The sequence below is a fragment of the Diachasma alloeum genome, unplaced genomic scaffold (assembly GCF_001412515.2).
Source record: "Diachasma alloeum isolate Michigan unplaced genomic scaffold, Dall2.0 Dall_scaffold_00180, whole genome shotgun sequence".
NCBI lineage: Eukaryota > Metazoa > Arthropoda > Insecta > Hymenoptera > Braconidae > Diachasma > Diachasma alloeum.
Genome location: NW_021680346.1, coordinates 2,118,395 through 2,140,338, shown reverse-complemented (window position 1 = coordinate 2,140,338; position 21,944 = coordinate 2,118,395). Strand labels below are relative to the sequence as shown.

General features: G+C 35.3%; 1 protein-coding gene across 6 annotated transcripts; it reads right to left on the bottom strand.

Moving 5' to 3' along the window:
• Positions 1-160: 160 nt before the first annotated feature.
• Positions 161-21,593, bottom strand: LOC107045060 (GATOR complex protein DEPDC5). 6 transcript variants are annotated; one of them, XM_015267190.1, is made up of 16 exons: positions 21,138-21,593; positions 19,460-19,923; positions 17,920-18,315; positions 16,567-17,386; positions 15,641-15,826; positions 15,428-15,556; positions 13,941-13,949; positions 11,750-11,967; positions 10,971-11,164; positions 10,216-10,390; positions 9,414-9,614; positions 8,740-8,835; positions 5,572-5,645; positions 3,932-4,042; positions 2,133-2,738; positions 161-1,104 (listed from the first exon to the last, which is right to left on the bottom strand). In XM_015267190.1, the coding sequence occupies exons 1-16, from the start codon at positions 21,310-21,312 to the stop codon at positions 306-308; spliced, it is 4,653 nt and encodes a 1,550-aa protein (XP_015122676.1). In that variant the 5' UTR covers positions 21,313-21,593; the 3' UTR covers positions 161-305. The 6 variants fall into 6 exon arrangements, with proteins under 6 accessions (XP_015122676.1, XP_015122688.1, XP_015122695.1 ...); XM_015267202.1 differs by having other exon boundaries at positions 15,428-15,547; XM_015267209.1 differs by lacking the exon at positions 8,740-8,835.
• Positions 21,594-21,944: the final 351 nt, after the last annotated feature.

The window sequence follows — 21,944 nt, the reverse complement described above, 5'->3', positions numbered from 1 at the left end:
CATTTCTTTTTTTTTAATCAAATTTATTCCAATTCAGTTATAGGAGTCAAAGTCTGGTGGTTTGAGGCCTCGGGAAGACTAATCCATTATATTTCCATCGAATTATAATTACATTATCAAACAGGAGTGAATTACCAGGGATAAATCACAGACAAAAGCGTATAATTTGTAAAATGTATTAATAATCCAAGTGGTTACACAACAAAACTCACTTTTCCCCAAGAACCATTGAATCAACAAAAATAAAAAATCCATTATTTACATTTCAGACCAGCTTACTCACATATCCTGCAAAATGTTAAAATTCATTTAACATAATTATCATCAGTTTTGGTACAAGTTTTTTCCTTCATCTCCCAACAAGACTCCCAGAAGAGGCTCAGCCGATTGTCTCCATTCGAGCAAAAGTGCTTGAAATCCTGAATAATTTTCTTATGAAACAATTCATCCCCCGTTGAAGGCGACAGCGACTTCCACTTCCTGCTGATCATATGATTCCACGACCAGAGGAAGCCGATGGGCCTGTCCATGCTGAAATCATTGCTCTTGCCACTGACATGCCTTGTGATGTAGGCCTCATGAGGACTGGGTTGATCAGGATGAACAGGATATCGTTTCTGATTGTTCCTCCTCACGATGTTCGTCCCAGTCCTCTGTCTCGGTCTTGGGCACATGGTGGAAGGCACCAGGATGAACGAGTTACCAGTGAGATGAACATACTGATGATCATTCTCGTTGCTCTCCACTTGACAGGGAACAAACCCAAATCTCTGGAGAATGGCTTCTTGAAACAGGAAGAGCCTCTGGGCATAAGTGTCCTCCCTGAACTCTTCAAAGAGATATCGTTTGTTCGCCATGAGGCACTCGGTGTTCAAGGGAATGAAGATTGGACCCCTCAGAGGGTCGCTTTTGTGGGTGAAGGGAAGGGCCAGCAGGTCACTGGGAATCGGGACCAGTTGTATCCCACACATCTGGGCCTTTCGCTGCCACAGGAGCACTAGGTCTCCCACGATGCTCCCTGATGACGCCACCCACTGCACCACAAGCTCATAAGCATGATCAGCTTTGAATATCGATTGATATCTCAGGTGTCCCCACTCGATCCTACGTAACAGCAAAATCATTTCTCTTCAACATTAACGACTGGCAAATAATTGTTGGTAAATTACATATATTATTTTTATGCATTAGTAGGGCTACGCTCCCTGCTCGCTCGGCTCGCCAACTCCCGTATGACCCACATGATCCTCTGACCCTTGTGACCCTCATTTAGATCCTTCATCTGACCGTCATTATAACCCTCGTGACCCTTATTTTGACCCTGATGACTCTTAATTAGTTGGGTTAACCCCCATGACCTTATTTGGACCCTTACTCTGACCCGTGACCCTTAATCTGGTCCTTGTTACCTTGATTTCCATCCTTACTCTAACACTTGTTATCCTTACTTATACTTTGACCCTTAATCTGATCTTTATTCTTGGACCCTTAATCTGACCCTTGTGACCCTCATTTAGATCCTTAATCTGACCCTCATTATAACCCTCGTGCCCCTTATTTTGACCCTGGTAACCCTTAGTTTCTGACCTTCGGTTTTTAAACCCCATGTACCTTACTTGGACCCTTGTGACCCTTAATAACCCTTGTTAACCCTTACTAACCCTTGTTACCCTTACTTTGACCCTTTATCGGATCCTTATTTTTGGACTCTTAATCTGACCCTTGTTTGAATCCTTAATCTGACTTGTTACCCTTACGTCGACCCTTAATCTGACCTTTGTGACCCTAAATCTGACCCTTGTAACTCGTATTCTGACCCTCACAACCCTTAAGCCCTCGCGATCCTTAATCTGTCCCTTATGTGGACCCTTAATCTGACCCTCGTGACCCTTATTCTGAACCTCATGATCCTTACCTGGGCCCTCGTGGCCCTTATTCTGACCCTCATGGTACTTATTTAGACCCTTGTGACCCTTAATTTTGGAGTCTTCATTCCAAGTTCGAAATTTTCACCACCAGAAGTCGATTTCGATTTTTATAATATAGACAGAAAACAATTAACAATAACCAATTCATTCTTTACACTAATGATTCGTTTTTAGACCTATCTAATCCAAATAATTCGGGCCCACCTGTCACTCTTGTTGTTCAGATCAATGTCCAGGTGTGTGTGCTTGTAGGGAGGTCCTCTCCAGTCCTTATCGTCCACTCCATTGAACTCCAGTTCATCTCGAAGGAACGTTGGGATGTTGCTCTCGTCGATGGTATCACAAGTGTTGATGGGAATGGGAGAGGAAACAGTAGACAAGGATGTTGAGGAGTTTGATGGATTGCACCAGCCCTTGGGCGCCTTCATCTCAATCTCCACCCACTCGTTCTCAAAACTCTGGAGGTCACCCAATGGGGGAGAGTAATCGGGCGCCTTCTGACTCTCTTTATCCTGGACTATGTGGTAGAGGTAGAAACCCAAGATGAAGGGCTTGGAGAAGTCCCCTGAGGCGTGGCAGATCAGTCTCTCGGAGATCATGCTCTGCATTATTTTCATGGCTTTCTTTATGGTGACACCACCCTCTAGGTGATTGTTCAGCCACTGGACTGCATCGGCGCTCACGAACGTTTGGCTGGGGAGCGATGGGTGCTGGGTGAGAAAGCCTACTCCGGTTTGGGAGGACTTCATGGATTCTAGAATCTCGGAGAGGGAGGCTGTACTCTTCAGTTTTGGTACTTCAGTGTTTGCGCTAGGGGGAAAATGAAAGTTTAGAGCACATTTTGGCGTACGAGAAAATTTAATTGAAAAAAAATTGCGAATTCGATAAAAAATTCGATGGGATTTACTATGGACTTCTATTGGAGATTCTATGGGTTTTTGGGAGATTCTATTGAAGAATTCCACAGCCTTACTGCGCGGGTTTTTTTCAGTTGAATATGTTGAATAGAAATTATTCTATAGAGCAAATTAATTGAATTTCTCGATATGAATTCTCTGCGAGTTTCCGACTCTATTTTTCTTTTATTTTATTTTATTTTTCATTGTATTATATTTTTTCTAATATTTTTTATTGTTTTTGGTTATATTTTTTTGTTATTTTATATATTCCTCTTGTCGAGAAATTTTTATTGAAAAAACGCGTAGATTAACATTCTTTCACTTTCTTCAACAAATTCAATTGAATTTATATTGAAACGCTATTGAAATCCTATTGGATTATGAGAAATTTGTGGAGACGGTAAATCTCAGTTCAATTATTCCAAAGAAATCAATTAATTGAATGTTCAGCGTAATTTTGTTCGAAATATTCATGTTTTGGTTGAAAATTCAAGGAAACGAAGGAATTCTCATTTTCCTGGTGCTCAAAAATTTGGAATTTCATTGAATCTTCAGTTTTTTAAATGAAATTCTATTTTTTCCAGATGCATAGAATTTAATGCCGCTCTCCTGAAAATTACTACTATCTACGAAATTGAAATTATCGAAAGTTTTCTCCGAGCAATTGAATGAAAAATTGGAGCGACACTGATGATTAATAAATCTTAATTTCAATATTACTCATTATGGAAATAATTGAACGTTTATAAACAAGTAGGAAAATTGCTTTCGTCACAACGTAGTCAATATAGTATTGCTAATAAATTAGCATTTTTACGACGCATTTTAAATTGAATTCAATGATTTATTGACATTCAACATTGTTCCAACATTGGCCGCCAACATTGCCCCAATATTGCCTCAACATTGGCAGCCAACGTTGCCCCAACATTGATTAAATTTTTTTTTTTCAACAACAGATAATGCAATCAATCCCGTGACTGAACTCTATCAAAATAGCATTGAGAAGAATATTTTAAATCAATTAAATTAATTTAAACAATTATTTTTTCAGCTATCGTCGAAAAACTATCGATCAAACGATAAAGAATAAATCTGAATTACTTCTCTTCGTTAGTCTCGAAGTGATCCTGCTGCGGCTGTTCCAAGGCAAGAGGCAACACAGCTTCACTCGCTGGAGACACTCTCCCCCGATCCATGACTTTCGATCCAGATCTAATATTCACGTGAGCACAGTAACGAAAATCATCAGTAAATATTCCAATGCGTCAGTTCATGGTAATTAACGAATGACAAATCGAGAGGATGAAAGCGTAAACTTGTGTAGTTACAAACATAATCTATAACATTAGAAATAGGAACAGAAAATAGTGCAGAGGGAGGACCAACCTGTTTGGCACGAAGCGAGGAGTGTCGAGTAAAGTACGGGCAGCTGCAGTACTCACTACATGCTTATCCTACACAGAAAATCCCGTCACTCACTCACTTATCACCAAAACTATGAAATCAACAGTCTAGATTAATCGATGCATTAATAACATGGCAACTCCAACAAATGAGACGACAAGTTTCATCATCTAGAGTTAATAAAACATAATTAGGAGAGTGAAATTAACGTGTGAGAAAATTCAGTGGATTGTCCAGGGACATTCTGATCTCTATTCAGTATTTTGCAGACTTTCCGATCAATTTTTTCGACGGAGAATAGATTTCTTTGCATTCTTCAACTAGAATTCGAATTTTTGCATTCTACGACTTTTTGGGATTCTTTACATTTTCTTCTTTAGAAATTATTCAGCATGAGTTTTATTATTGCAACTATGAAAATATTCAATAATGATAAGACAAATGTAGCACTTTGTTTTGAAAATTCCATTGAATTTGTATTAGAATTCAATGAAAATTCTTTGCTATTCTGTTGAAATCTTGTTGATTAATTCTGTTAGTTTTTTGTGTCAATTCTATTGAAAATTATGTAATTTTGTCGTGTTATTTTTTAAAGAGATATTTGATAGCAAAAAGTTAAGATTTGATTTTTTTGGGGGGAATTTTTGGGCATAAATTTGAATATTCAATGTTTAAATTTTGATATTAAATGAAAAAAAAACAATAGATTCAATTTTTCTGTAGAAATTTTTCAACATATTTTCCAAATTTTTCAGTTTTATTTATTCATTTATTTTTTGTTTCTTATTACAAAATTTTAAAAAAAACTTGCAAAATTCATTACAAAATTCGCAAAAACCATTTCCAAATGTTTTCGTTTTATTTATTTATTCATGTTTGTTTTCTTACTACAAAATCCAAAAAAATCGTGAGAGAATGGGTTATTCCACAAAAATTGAACACTTACAAATTTATTTCTGTCAAATATCTATCAGGAAATCTGACAACAAAAACCAAATACAATTACTAACAGATTTCTAAACAAACAAAAACAAGAAAAATCAATAGCCTTTCCAACTGAATTAATCTCGAAAGCCCAGGCATTCCATTAACCATCTCCACACACGAAAAATCTAAAAAAAAAATCAATTAGACACAAGAATAATTAGCACAGATCCAGGGTCCAGAAGGAGGTGACAAAAGCCCAGTCATTCTATTGAACAAAGCATACAATATTGAATTAACACAGGACCTCAAAACCATTTAGTCAGCTGAAATGGTAGATAAAGGGTCAAATGATAAACAAAATGCAAGAAGCTGTTGATGTTATCAATCAGCCGAGGGTAATTGGGTCAAACCTTGGTCTCGGCTTTTCCGGCAGTCTGTTGCTTCCCAGACGCTCCCTAAACGGCGAACTTCCGACTAGACTTGTCTGCAATGTTGGAATAATAAAAAAAAAGAAAAATATTTGAGGTAAATCATCAATTGTATTGCAGTCTTCGTGAGCTTCTGATTCAAAGAGAAATCGAATTCAGAGACGAAGTGTACAGTTAGGGCTGCGAAATGGGTGAAAGCTCAATTAATATCGAGATAACGACAAAAACAAATATAAATAAAGGTTTACTCGTACACTGAGAGAAATACAAACACGGTGTCAAACAAGTCTTGTTTGGGCCAACAAAATGGCTAGTTGAAAATTGCCAAAAAAGAATTTGTTTGGTTCGAATTTGAAAGTCTCCAACATGAATAATTGTTCTGCTTTCGACAGCAACGAAATATTTGGCTCAAGAGGCGGATAATTCACACTAGACAGTGCTTTTTCAGGATGAAAATATCTCATATAGAGGAAAATTTATCAACAAATATTTTATCCCTAAGTTACAAGATTGCTATCATATCATTATTATTGTTTTATTTAAGGGTTCATTTCTTGTCTGTGATTATCAGACAGCTGAAACGAAAAACTACTATCTCTTGTTTCGCATAAAACTAAGATTTTTCGGGAGCAAAATACGTATGGAAGTATCAAATAATGAAGGAGTAATGCTAGAAATGACATTTCTTGCGTGTACGGAGAATGCAATTTTTTTTGAACTACTAAATCTATTTTTGCGACAAAAATTTCTCATTCCAGCGCACTCTCTGCATGTTTGGCACAACAAAATCCTTGTTTGATAATTTTCAAAAAACTATTTTCTTGGCACAAGTAAGACTTGTTTGATAATCGAAAGCTAATTTCAAATAGACAGATGCAGACATTCACAGTAAATTCAAGCAACAATTAATACCGTATTATATCTGTGTTCAAGCGTATTTGCTGGTACTATGGGTTTAATAAGCGATCTACGATTATTCTGGGTGTTGAGACACATTTGAAAGTTGAGAAAATTGCGCATTTGTTATCTTGTGTCGTTTCCGAGATATTCTGATCGTCTGGGGATGAGATTCGATCGAGAGAAGCTTGAAATGAAGACGCATTTTGCATGAAAAAATGTCGATAGAATTTTCTGTGGAGAACACGTGTAAAAAAATTTAATAGAAATCAATGGGGAAATTGCATGAATTATTTTCAATTTTCTAATCTCAAGTTTGGGACCTGAATAATTTATTTTTCGTTAACTAACGTTTGAAATATTGCTCATTAATTAATAATTAATTCTTAAAAGTTGAAGATTTCAAACGCTTTGAAATCGCTAGTGACGTCACACAATTGTTTTGTTTTCTTGATGAAGAGGCAGGAAAAATAGAATGAAAAAAACTTGGAAAATTTAAACCGAAGAAATTCTATAGAAAATATCTCAATAGAGTAAGCTGAATAGAAAAATCGAATTCTGTTGACTTTTTCTGTAAAATATTTTCTATTGGATATTCTATTGGATATTCTGTAGAAAGTTCAATATAAATCCAATAGAAGTTTTGTCTATCAAATTTTTTCGTGCATGAATTCACGTATTTCTTACAGAAAACGTGAATTCATTATGGTGGGGAAGTTTATAATGAAGAAAATGGGATATTTTTCTTGAACCGAATTGAAATTTTTTAGAATAGTCTGATGTGAGGAATTCTTTCAAGAGACTCGTTTATTTCTTTCTACTCTCACAGGATAATTCCACAGACATTTTTCATACACGTTCAACACTGATTGAGAACTTCCGCCTGAATTTTTCGATGAGAGATTTTATGAATTCCAGTGAAGTCTTGAATTCTCAGGTTTTTTATGAAAATTAGCAACAAACAAAGGCATATTTTTTAAAATATAAACCACTGGCTTCTTTTGATAAGTACTGATTCAAATACTGATTCTTTCACTTCAATTTATTAATGTAGAAATGATTGAAAATATGAATTGTAAACCACTAAATATTCATGTCAAGTTGTTAAGAGAACATGAAATATTTCTGTAATTTCATGAAATTGTCATGATGTTTAGCATGCAATACTCATTTTTTCATGTGAATTAACAGAATTCCACTGTAATATTATACGACTGGCAGGGAACTTCATTTTTTCGTTCCTTATATGTGGAAAATTCGACTTTGCTCTCGTCTCAATGGGAACAAAGTGGCCGTTTATTCCCTAGAAATCATTATTCTCATCTGTCAATCGTTTTTCATGTCACCCGTTGCTCTGTATCATTTTTTCAAGATGATAATGAATCCAAACTTCTATTTTCGCAGAGTAAAAATCAAAACCTTTGGATGGAGCTGTCCGGATCGTTTAAAATTTAAGAAATTTCCACAAATGGGAGAAAATAATGAAAAATACAGAAAAAAATTGCAGATTTCAATTTTATGGAACGAATCAACGATTTTTCGTTATTCAAGGATCTGATTTTTTATTGAACAGAAATCACACAAATGGAAATAATCCAAGAATTAACCTAGTGAAATCGCTAAAACTTTTTTCAAAATTCTATTGGAAATCCTATTTGTATTTTACAGATTTCTTGGAGAATCCAGAAGATTTTCTGGGAGTTTTTTTCTACAAATAAATCGGAAATATGTAGTTAAAAGTGATCAATCGATTTTCATTTTTCTATTCAATCTATTTGATTAAACAGAAAAATCAAAATCAGCGATTGAGCTTTTTTCTATAGAAATGTTTTGATTTTTTAAATCAAATATTTCTAAAACTAAGTAATTCCCCATTAGATTTCCAATAAAATTCCGACGAAATTTGAACAAAATTTTTACCGAGTGCTCTTGGATTTTCTACTGAATGTTTTTAATAAATGAATAATCACTTCTGCCCCATAAAATAAATATTGAATATTAAATAAATACCAAAAAATATTAAATAAAATGAAAAATGAATAAATATTGAATAAATAAATTAATATTAAATAAATATTCAATATCTCAAACAAGGATTTAACATGAATATAAACCCTAAAACCGGAAATTCCCAGACGTTCAAAATTCCAAGAGCCTTCATCGAAAATTCATTTGACAATTCTCACCAGCGAGAGATAAAAAATCATAGTAAATAATTTTTATCATTTTTCGAAGTCGGGAGGGCAATTATACCTGGTTAGTGAGGAATATCAGGCTCGTGCTGTGCCTTCGCCTGGTCAGGTGTGAGGCAGGATCTCTCGGAGGTAATCCGACCAGAGCCGTGGGGCTCTGAAACATACCATGCTCGACACCTATCCCAACTAATGTACGGTTCACCTTAATTAATCGAGAGAATACTGTTCTAAAAATTAATTCTCTTTTCCCTGTTTCACTGTTAATCTATGTCTGCTCATTCTGTTGCCAATGTGCTATGAAAATTAAGTAATTGTGATTATTATTGTAGTTAACAGCCACTAGCCAATATAATTACTTACATTAATGTTTATACATCAATAAAAACTATCAAGAGTCTTGAAATTACTGAGAAAGGTGCTGTACAAAACTGAATACGTTGAATAATTGAACATGGAACGAATAAAAAAACCATTGCACACAGCTAAAATTAAATTGACAGCATTTTCTTCATGCAGAGTAAATTCTTTGGGATGCATAACTAAAAATGTAAATAATAATCAACGAAGTTACGGGTTATTGAATTAGTGGCATACGATATCGTACATCGTGCGGAAAAATAACTAAAAAACTTTGATTATGGCATTAATAGTTTGGAATCAATTCGTTGATTCAGAGAATCATAGGTGAGGGGAGATTTTTTAGGTGAGGGAGAATTTTTGAGAGATTTTTACCCAATTTTTGTTGGGATTCGGTCGACGAATTTTGTTGAGCCAGCCTTCGATGAAACGCAGAAAACCGTCGGTCAGTTGGCTCTGCTCGGTGGCACTGAGGGAGTTGTAGATATCACATCTTAGGGATCCTTCAAGGATCTTTTTGGTTGCGGTGTTGTGGAGGGGTAGCATAAACATCCTAAATCTCCAGTATTTGAGGGCCTAAAAATCGTTGAACAACAATTTTAGGTTTTATTTTATAATTTGAGTATAATTTTTTGCCTCGAGTCGTCATTTTTTGGTGCTCTATCAACTCATTATGGTCTAAAAAATTAAAAAATTCAATTCGCAAAAAACAAAAAATAGAATTTTAATAAAATTTAAAAGAAACGCTAGATTTTTCTAGTAAATGTTTCCATTTAATTGAAGGCATTGTAATTATTCATATTTAAATCGTCATTTTTTGGTGTTCTATCAACTCATTATTAGACATTAAAAAATGCAATTCGCAAAGACAAATAGACTTTTGATGAAACTTCAACAAAACGTTGGATGTTTCTATTAAATGTTTCCATTCGTATTATTTTAAAAATGTTCTATTGAAATTCCATTAAAAAAAATATTTTTACGTGATGATAGAGTATTACCTCGACTAGAGAAAAATCAAAATGAAAAATTCAATTCGCAAAAACAAATAGACTTTTGATGAAACTTCAACAAAACGTTAGATTTTTCTATTAAATGTTTCCATTCGCATTGTTTTAAGCATATTCTATTGAAATTCCATCTCAAAAATTATTTTTACGTAATGATAAAGTATTACCTCGACTAGAGCAAAATCGGTATCTCCTCTAGTGCAAATGTAGTGGTCCAGATAATTCCAGTTGTAATTCTCGAGTTTTTCTGTTGTGAACGATACCCACGACACCTCGTACGTCTCATGATGTGGCGCGTGAAACCGATATCGGTAGTGAATGTTGAAGGGTGGATATGGATGTCTGAGAACATCAACAAATTTATCGATAATGAAACACCGAATCATTTAGAATGAAAACATGAAAAAATTTACTAGAAAACTGTAGCATTTTCTCTAAAAAAAATTCAATTGAATTTCTATAGAAAATTTATAACATTTACATTGGAGTGTTATTTAAAAATTTAGTGGAATATTAATCAAAATTCCAATTCGTTTTTTACGTCAGTTCTATTGAAAATTATATATTTTTGTCGCACATTTTTTAATCGATATTCTTTTTATGAAGAAAAGTTCCTAGATATTGATTTTTGTAATTTATTCTGTTGGGATTTTTTTTTCAGTAGAAATTTTGATGAACTTTATGAGAAATTAATGAAAAATAAATTGAAGTACAGCAGAAAACATGAAATGAAGCGTCACTAATTTTCTGTAGAAAAATAAAAATCTATTCAGTTTTTAACAGAATTAATAGAAAATACCAATAGAATTATTTTATAGAAGTCAAATAGAACTTCAATAGAATTCTTAGAAATTAAATAGAATTTCTTAGAGAAAGCGCGAGGTTTATCTATCAGATTTTTTCATTCCACGTGGTTTCTCACCTTGGTCGGTATCTCGTGACAGTGATGCAATTACCGTACAACGATATTTTGTGAAATATTCTTCCGATACTAAGCAGGTACTCCTCCTTCGGTTCTGACTCAGGCTGTCTTCCTCGAATTACAGAACTCACTCCATTCCCAGATGTAGTTGATTTATTCTTGTCGTTTGTTGATAATAAAATCAATTGAAAACCCTAATGACGAACAAGAATTTTATTAGAAGTTGATAAATATATATTTATCAACACATGACAATAAGAAGTTGATAAATATATACTTATCAACTTCTTATTGTCATGTGTCGATCGTAAAATTTTATTATGAATTTATAAATGTATATTCATCAACTTCTCAAGGTTCAAATTTTCCAAGTTTTTTTCATTTTATTTGTTTGTTCCTCTCATCAATAAAACCAAACAAAAACACTTGGAAATTTTAAGCCGCGGAAATTCTACAGAAAATGTCTTAACAGAATAAGTTGTACAGAAGAATCGAATTCTATTGACTTTTTCGAGAGAATATTTTCTATTGAACATTTCAACAGAAATCCAATAGAATAGTCTAGCGAATTCGCTAGGTTTTACTATGAAATTTTTTCGTACAGATTAACTTCGGAAAAAAGCAGTACCCGAAATTTTTCGTAATTTCGTGGAATTTATTTGCGAATAGACTTGAAAAACTGATTTAAAAATAGAGGAGCTTTGTTAAAATCCTTATGAAAATAAATAAAATTAGAAATTCCAGATCATCGTAACGGCCATAATTGATCCATCAATTACCTGAGCCAATCTCTGCGAAACTAACTCTCGAAAAACCTCAGCAGTAGTCAAAGGTTTCTTATAAATAGCTCGTTGCTGTGCAAAATCCGCATTAACATCATCAGGCAGCAGATTGTAATCCGAAACGACGTAATCGTTCTGCAGACTCCTCTTATCGGGGAAGTAATCAGTGGTGATGGGTAAACACGCTGGAATGGTCAGCGATTTCCAGTCGACCCCTGAAATACCCCAGCCCCTCGATATTAGCCCCACTTCGATTTCACGAGGTATCGATGAAGAAATCAAGTTCTACTCAAGCGATAGAATCCCTCTGTGCTGGTGAGTGACTACTCTACACTGAGAGAATAACAAAATATGTTCTCAAACAAGTCTAGCTTAAACCGAAGAAATCGTGTGTTAAAAGAGACCAAAAAATAAATTGTTTCATTTAGTTTTTTTACGAGTCGATTTCGACTATTGGCCAGTTTTCAATGAATATTTCGGAATCTAAGGGAGATAGCAAAATTTTTATTAGAACCTTTTTTGCAGCCCGCAATCCGCTCTACAAAAAAGGTTATTAGGGAAATTTTGTTATCTCTCTTAGATTCGGAGATATTTCTTAAAAACTCAGCTGAAACCTAAATCGACTTAAACCATTTCACCGTTTTAGGACTGGTAGAATGGTATTGAATAGCGAATGGGTGCTAGAAATAAGATTTCATGATTCGATAGAAAATAACAATTTTATTAAACAACTAAACCTATTTTTGCGACAAAAATTATTACCCTTGGCAATTTTTTATTTTTTAACTTCAACAATTTCTTTGTTTACTTGTCCTTTTGCGATTTTTTGGTTCAAACAAGACCCGTTTAATGACATGTGCTTCTTTTCTCTCAGTGTACTAAACTAGAGAACGTAATATCCCAGAGATCGTGGACAGGTAGTTAAATAAATTTATTGAAACATGAGGATGAATAAAATTGACATAGTGAGCAGATACGAATGCACAGACTGAGGATGATTTCTAAGCGGAGTAAGGGACATGTACAGCATGAGGAGAAATGTGCCAACGAGACATGCATGGATGAATCGAGGCAGTATGGTCATAATCACGTTGTGAAGTTTGAGTGAAAAATATTTTGTTCCAATGAAAAATATCGTCAAGAGGCCTTGAAAGTAAAACAAGAACGTGCAACAATTACTATACTCATTTAATAAAAAATGCAATTGTCCACTTGTTTTTTACGTAAAGAAGAAATTGAAAGAAAATTTCCCATATTATAAATACAGTCAAGGCTTTATGTAAGACACCTTAGGGACTGTAGGAGAGTGGAATTCCGGGAATCCGCATAGTCCCACTACGCGCGCTTATAGAGAGGAGAAAAATAGGGATCAGCGGTTTGAAATAAGATACCTCGCTCGTTGCGCCCGAATTCTGTGGAATATTCATTTTTACTGAATGAATATTGATAACTAATCAATTTATACGAGTTTAATGTTTTGAATGCGTATAGCCCGCGTTCCCTTTTCTCTCTAAACATAACTCCGCGTGATAGAATGGCAGTTGATGTTGGGGGATTGTTGGGGGACTTGAGAATAATCATTTCTGGACAGCTGAAGTACAAATTATTGAAAGTACGTAAATTAATTGAATTTTAATTAGGCTTTATTCTATTAAGATAATTCTGCGTCATCATTTTGATAATTATAGCGTCGAAGAAAAGAGGTGACCCTTGGGATCGTTTAACCCTTCTGATTACTTCACTTGACTCTCGCGTTTGAACTCTTGACCCTTAAGGTCATTTGACCCTTATGATCACTTCGTTCGCCCCTCACGTTTGACCCTCAACTCTGTTTGATCCTTATAATCACTCTTTTCCCGTTGAAAAATTATCGAGGCCATAGGCATCTTATAAGAGGCCCACGGAACTAAACATTCGGGAGGCGATAAAAGTGCCGAGAGTGGGGGTTGGTCTCGAGCGCTCGGAGCTCGAGGTATCTTATAGAGAGGTATCTTGTATGAAGCCTCGACTGTGCTAGAATTTTTTCTCATTCGCGAGACGTATTTCATCGACTGTCTCGTGACCATACTTCCAACATCGAACAGATACACAGGGACTACGACAGAATCTCTACAACTACTGAATTCTACTCTGGTGTTCCTCTACACCATAACCGAATAACCAGCCCCGAATAATGCATACCGCTAACCTATGATCGCTGTGTAAATTTGTCATCATAGGCGCACATCAACACATCATGATGTCCAGTGTTGCGTTCCGACGGAACGTATGATTGCATGGAAATAAATTTGATCACGATTATTCAACGGACTTCTGGAAAATTTGTCGAATTAATGATGAAGAGATTTGGAAGGCTGTCGAGGGTATGTGGTGCAGCAATCGGTGCCTCATTTCGATTGTTCCTTTTCGTTCGGTTCAGGTTTATTTGGGATACGCTGGAATGCCTGATAAATGATATCTATTCAATGATTCTCTGTTTTTTGTCGATTTTGGGGAGTCAAACCTTGAATACTGATGGAAAATGTGGAGGCATTTTTAGATTTTTTTAATTAAATACGGTTTGGAAACTTCTGCCTGAAATTTTCATTTAACATGAGTTTTCAACGAGGAATTGGTAATTCTTAGCGATTTCGAATTCTATGAGCAATTATGGAAAATTAGTTTATTTTATGTTTCTGTCCTTTTCATCAAGAAAATCAAATTTTAAAAACCTGGAAAATTTGAGCCGAGAAAATTCTATAGAAAATATCTTAATAGATTAAGTTGTATAGAAAAATCAAATTTCATTAATTCTTTCTATATTTTTATTTTCTATAAAAAAATGCGCGGAAAAGCTGTAGAATTTTGAGAGAATAGGAAAAACTAATAACATTTTCTAGATCTGACTGTAAAATTTTTTCGTGCCTTCAACTTTTCCAATGATTCTAATAAACTTAATTCACTCACGAAAGAATTTAATAAAAAAACCTTGGGATTTTGCTAGACAATTTTATTGGATTTTTATTGAACTTTCTATTAGTTTCTGGCCGATTCTACTGAAATGTTCAATAGAAAATATTCTATAAAAATATTTTTCATTCTATTTTCCTTTCTTTTTCATAAAAAAAATCAAACAAAAAACCTGGAAAATTTGAGCCGAGGAAATTCTACAGAAAATATCTGAATAGAATAATTTGTATAGAAAAATCTAATTCTATTGAGTTTATCTATAGAATGTTCCACGAAAATCGGCCAAAAACTAATAAAAAGGTCAATAGAAATCCAGCAGAATTATCCAACGAATTCGCTAAATTTTTCTCTTCAATTTGTTCGTGTTCATTAAAAACAGCCCCTAATTTCCAACAATCAAAAAATGCGCAAGAATTCAGATTCCTCTTTCCATAACAACTTCCTCCCCAAAAAATCCACAAAAAACAAGAGACCATTCCATCGAATATCTCAATCCATGATAATTATCGTAAAGTGGCATGATTGATCCATGCACATGTAAACGCAACATCTGCTCAGGATGACAACGATATGATGGCTTTCTCTCTCTCTCTCTCATACCCTGCAGCAGACTCACCGATCACGACAAGTAATCATGAATAATCTCACTTCGGCTGAATGACACAACGCATGATCTTGCATTCGATGATTTGCAAAAACATAAAGACGATTGTTATCATTTCGAACCTGTGGTGAGCGCTGGAGTCCACTCTTGTTCACCAGTGGCACCCCACAATAGTGTCAAACTCTTATTAACGGCTGGCAAACCGCTCTGGCCATTTTTATCGGCTGCCCGTTGATTTTTTCCTTTAGCATCTGTTAATTAACTTTATAACCGCTGCATTTGTCTCCCGATAGCGGGACGGGGGGTGGGTGTGGGGAGTATTTAGAGATACTTACGGTCTTGGAATCCTATTTGAGAGGCTGAACGCGAAATGCTACCGTGGATGGCGAGGGATGAGGAGGTGAGAGCGTACTCCACGGGGGATGAACTCACGGCTGAACTCGTGTCGGTTGGCTTGTCTGAGCGAGCTTGCGCCGGGATCGCCTGGTAGTGGTGCTGTTGAATGAGAACACCTGTTGGTCCTGGAAAACACGAGGACGAAATTGTTTAGAGATTGAGATTCAGAATGAGTTGAGAAAAGTGGAAATTACAAATATCTGATTCGCTGTGGCAAATTATCTATTAGCTGTCATTTTCCATGGTGAATAACAAAAAAACACGAACTCCTCATGGGAAGTGACAGCTAGGTATCTCAATTTTCAAAACAGTGGTATGTAGTCATCTACCATTTTTATGTGATAAAAGTGTGATTAAAAAATTCTCCAAAATATTACAACTTTTTTCAAAGAGCCTTTTCCGTAATAAATGTCTCTGTGCAGTGTGGGAAAAGATTTACGAAATCAGTCTTCCCCTGCATGATATTGGGTGACAGGCCGCCATTTGTCACCGTAAATAAGATAAATTTTTCAATTTCTTGTCATTCAACTTAGTCTGAATATAAATTAAAAATGCTCTTTGAAAAAATTAAGAATTTCTTCTACTTTTTTTTGATTATTCATTCATAATTTTTCAAAACTTCTGCATGATGCAGAACTCAATTGACAATTTCAGATGACGAAAGATGAAAAAAAAAACATCGAAATAACGTTCAAAAGATAGTACACCCGAGCCTTAATAGAAATTTAAAAAATCAGTTATATCTGCGAACAAATATCTAAATAGAAAACCCCCATTCAGAATCAAAAATAAAAATTTATCAATTTGTTCCATTCAATCCCAAAAATAAATGTCCCCCAAAAACCAAAGACAATTGTGTCCTCACCCTTAGGAAAAATATGAGTCCACCTCCTCCTATTGCTCGTCAACTTGATAGTAACATGTGAAGGATCGAAGGGGTTGATGAGGGCCCTTCCAGGCCTGTGCAAGCTCGTCGGAGGTATAACCGAGTTATTGGGGCTGCCAGCACTCCCCACGACAGGCCTGAAAGGTGGCGAGATCTCCGAGTCCCCGAACTCACTCTTCATGGAGCTCTTGACCCCCGTGGCCTCCCCATTCGCCTCCCTGGGCTCGTCACTCCTGTAAGGAATGGAGATGGCAGCACTCCTTGTGGTCGCTGGCAGATGCACTTCACTCGTTGGATGATGAATGTCAGGATCAGACATCTTCCTCTTCAGCAGCTTGAGCAGATGACCATTATTATGGGTCTCGATGCAGGTGACACTCGTCTTCTTCATCCTCGTGGAGACCTTGGAGGTGTGAATCGTGGGTAATTGAAACACTTGTGCGTCGTAGGCGTCATAATCGAAGAGAGTATTGTGCAGGCACTCCCTGGGGTCTTCCTGGATGAGCTTTCCCTTGCAGATCATCTTGCCATTCTCCACAGGCTGTTTGAAAACCTTCTGCGGTAGTTTAATTCTCGGAATGAATGTTGAATACGGAATCTTTTTGTTGGTGGAGTAAAAACTGAGATTGATCCAGTGGGGCATGCTGTAGTCGTCAGGAACCTTGACGGAAGTGTCCTTGTTGTGGAATTTTAGGAGAGGCACTGCGTGGAGGGGCTGCTCGCCCACGCACACCAGGTCACTGCCCACTCCATTATCGATGATCCTTTGCTTGGTGACGTTCGTCAGCTCGCGATCGACCTTAGGGTGGAAGGAATTTGGAATTGATAAAAGAGTGGTTGAAAAAGAGAATCCGATAGATAATTACATTAGATTACATTAGATTTTGGTTCAAAATTTCTGAGAGAAGCTATTTTAATGAAGAAATGAGGAGAATTTCATGTTTTTGTACATTTTTTTTTATTGAGACATTCTCTGTGGAAATTTCTCAAAGTGAATTCTCCAAGTTTTTTCGACTATATTTCTTTCCTCTTTTCAATTTCGTTGAATAACCTAGCGAATTGGACAAAACATTAAAAAATCCATGAAATTCTATTGGATTTTTATTGAAGTTTTATTTTCTATCGAATTTACTAAATTTTTCTACGATACTGGTTTCGTACGTGAGGATATAATAAATCGCCTCAATCAATGAATTAATGAATTAATAAATTAATGAATCAATGAATTATTAAATTAATAAATTAATGAATCAATGAATTAACGAATTAATGAATCAATGAATTGATGACTCAATGAATGAATGAATGAATAAATTAATCAATCAATCAAACCTCGAAAACCCCCACCCCAGGGGTGATGACCACTGAGAGCTGCCCAGTTCTATCGAAACTCCTGTCCAAGTAGTGCTTCTCAAAAACATTAAGCGACATATTAAGGACCTCTAGGAAGTTCCCCTGAGCTGCCGTAGAGTTCGTGGCCTCTGGGACCAGGACTCCCTCCTTCTGATGGTACTCAAGAACAATTTTTTGATAGTCAGTGAACAACTTGCGCAGCTGCACCAGAACGTTGCTCCAGTCCTCGTACCTCTCATTCTGCACAGCAACTCTGTAGAAGTCCTCGTAGAAACGACCCCTGTAGTCCTGCTGGAGGCACTTCCTCATGTCATTCGGGAACTCCTCTAAGGTGTTGGCGTTGTAGAAGGTCCTCGAGAAGAGGACTATTGTCACCTGCAATAATATTTCATTTTAATCCTCTCACCCTTCAAATTTTCTTCAAATAAACGAGATAAATGCGAAGAAAAAATTCATTTAAAAAACCTAGTAATTAGCTAGGATATTCTGTTGAATATCTGTTGATTTTTCTATACAACTTATTATTTTATTTTATTTTTATTTCATTTTCATTTTTTTAAAATTATTTTATTTTTAATTTTTGAAGTCTTTTTGTTTGATTTTTTGATAAAAAAAAAGAATAGTGGACAACAACTTGGAAAGTACATGTCGAGGAATTTCTACGGAAAAAGTATAGAAAAATCAAGTTTAACTGATTTTTACTGTAAAAATAATTTCTATTGGATATTTTCTATTAAAAAATGGTGTGAAGCTGTGGAATTTTTGAATAGAAATTCATCAGAATCTTTCCGTGCATGTATTGTTGAAATAAAAGACAACTGATTTTTACTTGCGAATGCAAATTTTGTAATCGGACAATTTTTCGATTCTCCAATTTTGCTTCTGTATTTATTTATTGCCAATCTCCTCCCATTAAATTCTCATTAAATCTGTGGAGTTTTTGAATATCATTATTTCTCACAATTTACATCAAATTTTCGTAAAGAGTTTGACAGAAACTAAATATAATTGTCATCTTAATTTTATGTAATTTAATTTCCTCTCATGAAATATCACCATTAAAGTAGAGCAAGTAGCAAAAAATTGTAGAAAACTAGATTCGGAATTGTAATTTTTTTCTCAATTGAATTATCGTTTCGATTTTTCAAAGAAGAAATGTTCAAAAATCAAAATTTAACCCAGTGTCTTATGTGAAAATCGACTTTTCCATTATAATCAACGATTAAAATCTGAATTTTTTTTCATTAGATGTGAAAAACTCAAGAATTTTTTTTGACACCTCATAAAAAATAATCCACCGTTTTGCAAACAAATTTTATTATTTACTTATAACAGGGGAATGTTTAAAAAAATATCAATATTTTGCGAAATTTAATTTAGATAATACTGACTGGGTATGAATTATTTCAAATTTTTTCCATGCAATTTATTTGGAAAATTAAAAAACTGAAACTATCCAAAGGTACAGCGTAGCCCGGCCGAAGGGTAAAGCTACTTTAAATCTACTGCTCATACACACCTCAGGATTGCTGCCGTTTTTCTTCCACTTTTGAAAGAGATCAGCCAGAAATCCGTTGACAGCTTTTTCGAAGTAGAGATCTCCATGAATGTCAAAGTCCCACATCTCACAGCTCATCTGAATGAAGAGGTAGACCATGCTTGTGGAAGACCTGAAGACGACTTTGGTGTCATCAGTGATGACTCCACAGGCCACTCTGTCCCCCTGGGACCACATCTCGTAGACTTGACATCTGATGCTGGACTGACAGAACTCGATCTTCTTGTTCATGTAGACGCAGGTGTTGACGAGGGAGTTTTTGAGACGCCACATCTCACTTCTACCCATGTACTGGTCCTTGAAGGTGAGCTCTATCGAGTCCAGGGCGACGTCGTCCGGGTTCACTATGTTCATGTAGACGTCCGCGAAGGTGCGGAGTTGGAACATTGTCGCCACGTTGTTCTCAACACTGATCGTCTCTCTACCTGGATTTATTTATTAAACTAGATGAGTCCATGCATGGGGCTCAATGTATGTCAATTGTACTGAATAGTGTTAAATTAGATTTTTGAAGTTAATATCAAGTTTCAGGAATGTATTGTATTTTTTTATATATAATACATCCAGTGTTACGTTTTTTGAAGCCAATCTATTCGGCGTATTGTGTCATTAGATTTTTTATGAATGATGATAGCATACATTAACGATATTACGATAATGCTATGTTATATTATATTCTATATTATACTATATTATATTATATAAACTATGTGTAATATACAGTATATAATATAGTACTATTTGTATTATGAAATATAATGTAGATAATAAAAAAAATTAAATAATGAACTGATAACAATAATAACATACATTGAGTATACGATATTGTGTTTATTGCATATACCATTATACATGCCTAATGCATTATAATATAGTGTAATATAAAATACAAGATAATATAGTATTATCGAAATATCTTTAATGTATGTTATCATCATTTATAAAAAACCTAATGACACAATACGCCGACTAGATTGGCTTCAAAAAACGTTACACAGGATTTTTTATTAAATGATTCACGATGATTCTTTGAGATTTTTAAATTTTTCAAATTGAGACTTTTAACAGTCTCAACTTGAGATTTTCCGCATTTCCACAATCGAAATTAATCCAGCGTTTTGACTCCCAGGCAAAACCTCATCAAGGGATCTCTATATTCTTCTAAATCAATTTAAAACAAGTAGGAAATTACTTTTGCATTGAATTTAGTAGTTATTTTTGCTAATAAATTGGCAATATACTTCCGAATTGTTATTTTGCACATCATTTCCTTCTATAATTCACTGTTTATTTCATTTTATCAAATTGAATAAGATTTCTTTTTAACTAATTTTGTCAGAATTTCAACTTAGTTGAATGTTATCATCATCATTATTCTTATTTTTCCTTTCTTCTATACAACCGATTGTCCTTTTTGCGGTTCTATCTCTCCCCTCAGCCCTTCGATAAAATGTTAATAGAAAAATTTTATTTGTGCATAATTGAATGAATTTAAATCTGAGCAGATGAAATGTCATAGTTGAAATGTCGCCTAATTGAAAAGACATGGATTCCCCCACTAGCCCCTTAACGTTTCACCCCATTTCATTTTTCATAATCTCAAGAAACCGATAAATTGCTTGACATCTAGCCCACCTACCTTGCAAGTCCTCTTTGATGACGGTGACTTGAAGCAGGAGACGACTGAACTCATCTTCGGGATGATAGATCTCCACGACATCCCCGGGTTTGATCCCCGGGCAGTCCTTGGGGTTTATTATGAGGTCTGCATCACTGAAGTTCTTCTGGTGGACAATCAACTTGAACAGCTTCATGACGATTTGGTGAAGGAGGCTAGTTATTTGGAGATGTTTTTCAGTGTTTTTGGGGGTCCATTGTGTGATCCCTTCTGTTTTTAGCAGTTGGGGAATTGTTTTAGGTTATAATCGGGTTTTCACAAGGGGACGGCGACAGAACTGATGCCATCGTGAGAGGATAGCGTGAGGATGATTGTTCAATCACAAGTTTTTAGGGGGTGATGAGTCGTGGGGGGATCGCTTGATTTGGGAGTGATTAATGGGCATGACAAAATTTGACAGTTGGTGACTTTGATGGGTTGAAGGGGTAATGAAGAGGTGGATAAAGCCGGGATCATTATTACCGACGATACGAGTAGATAAAGAAAAGGGAAAAAAAACATTGCGCATTATTTTGAATCAATTTTTCTATTGAGACGTTCTCTGCGGGAATTTTTAATTAATTTTAATCAAAAATCAATTTAATTAACTTGATTTTTTAATGCAATTTTTCTTATCTTTTCATTGACACCCTTAATCTGACCCTTGTGACCTTTGATCTGACCCTCATTATACCCCTCGTGACCCTTAATCAGATCTATATGACCCTTCACCAGCCCTTGTAAGCCTTAACCTTAACCTGGTAACCCTTAATCTGATCCTCGTGACCC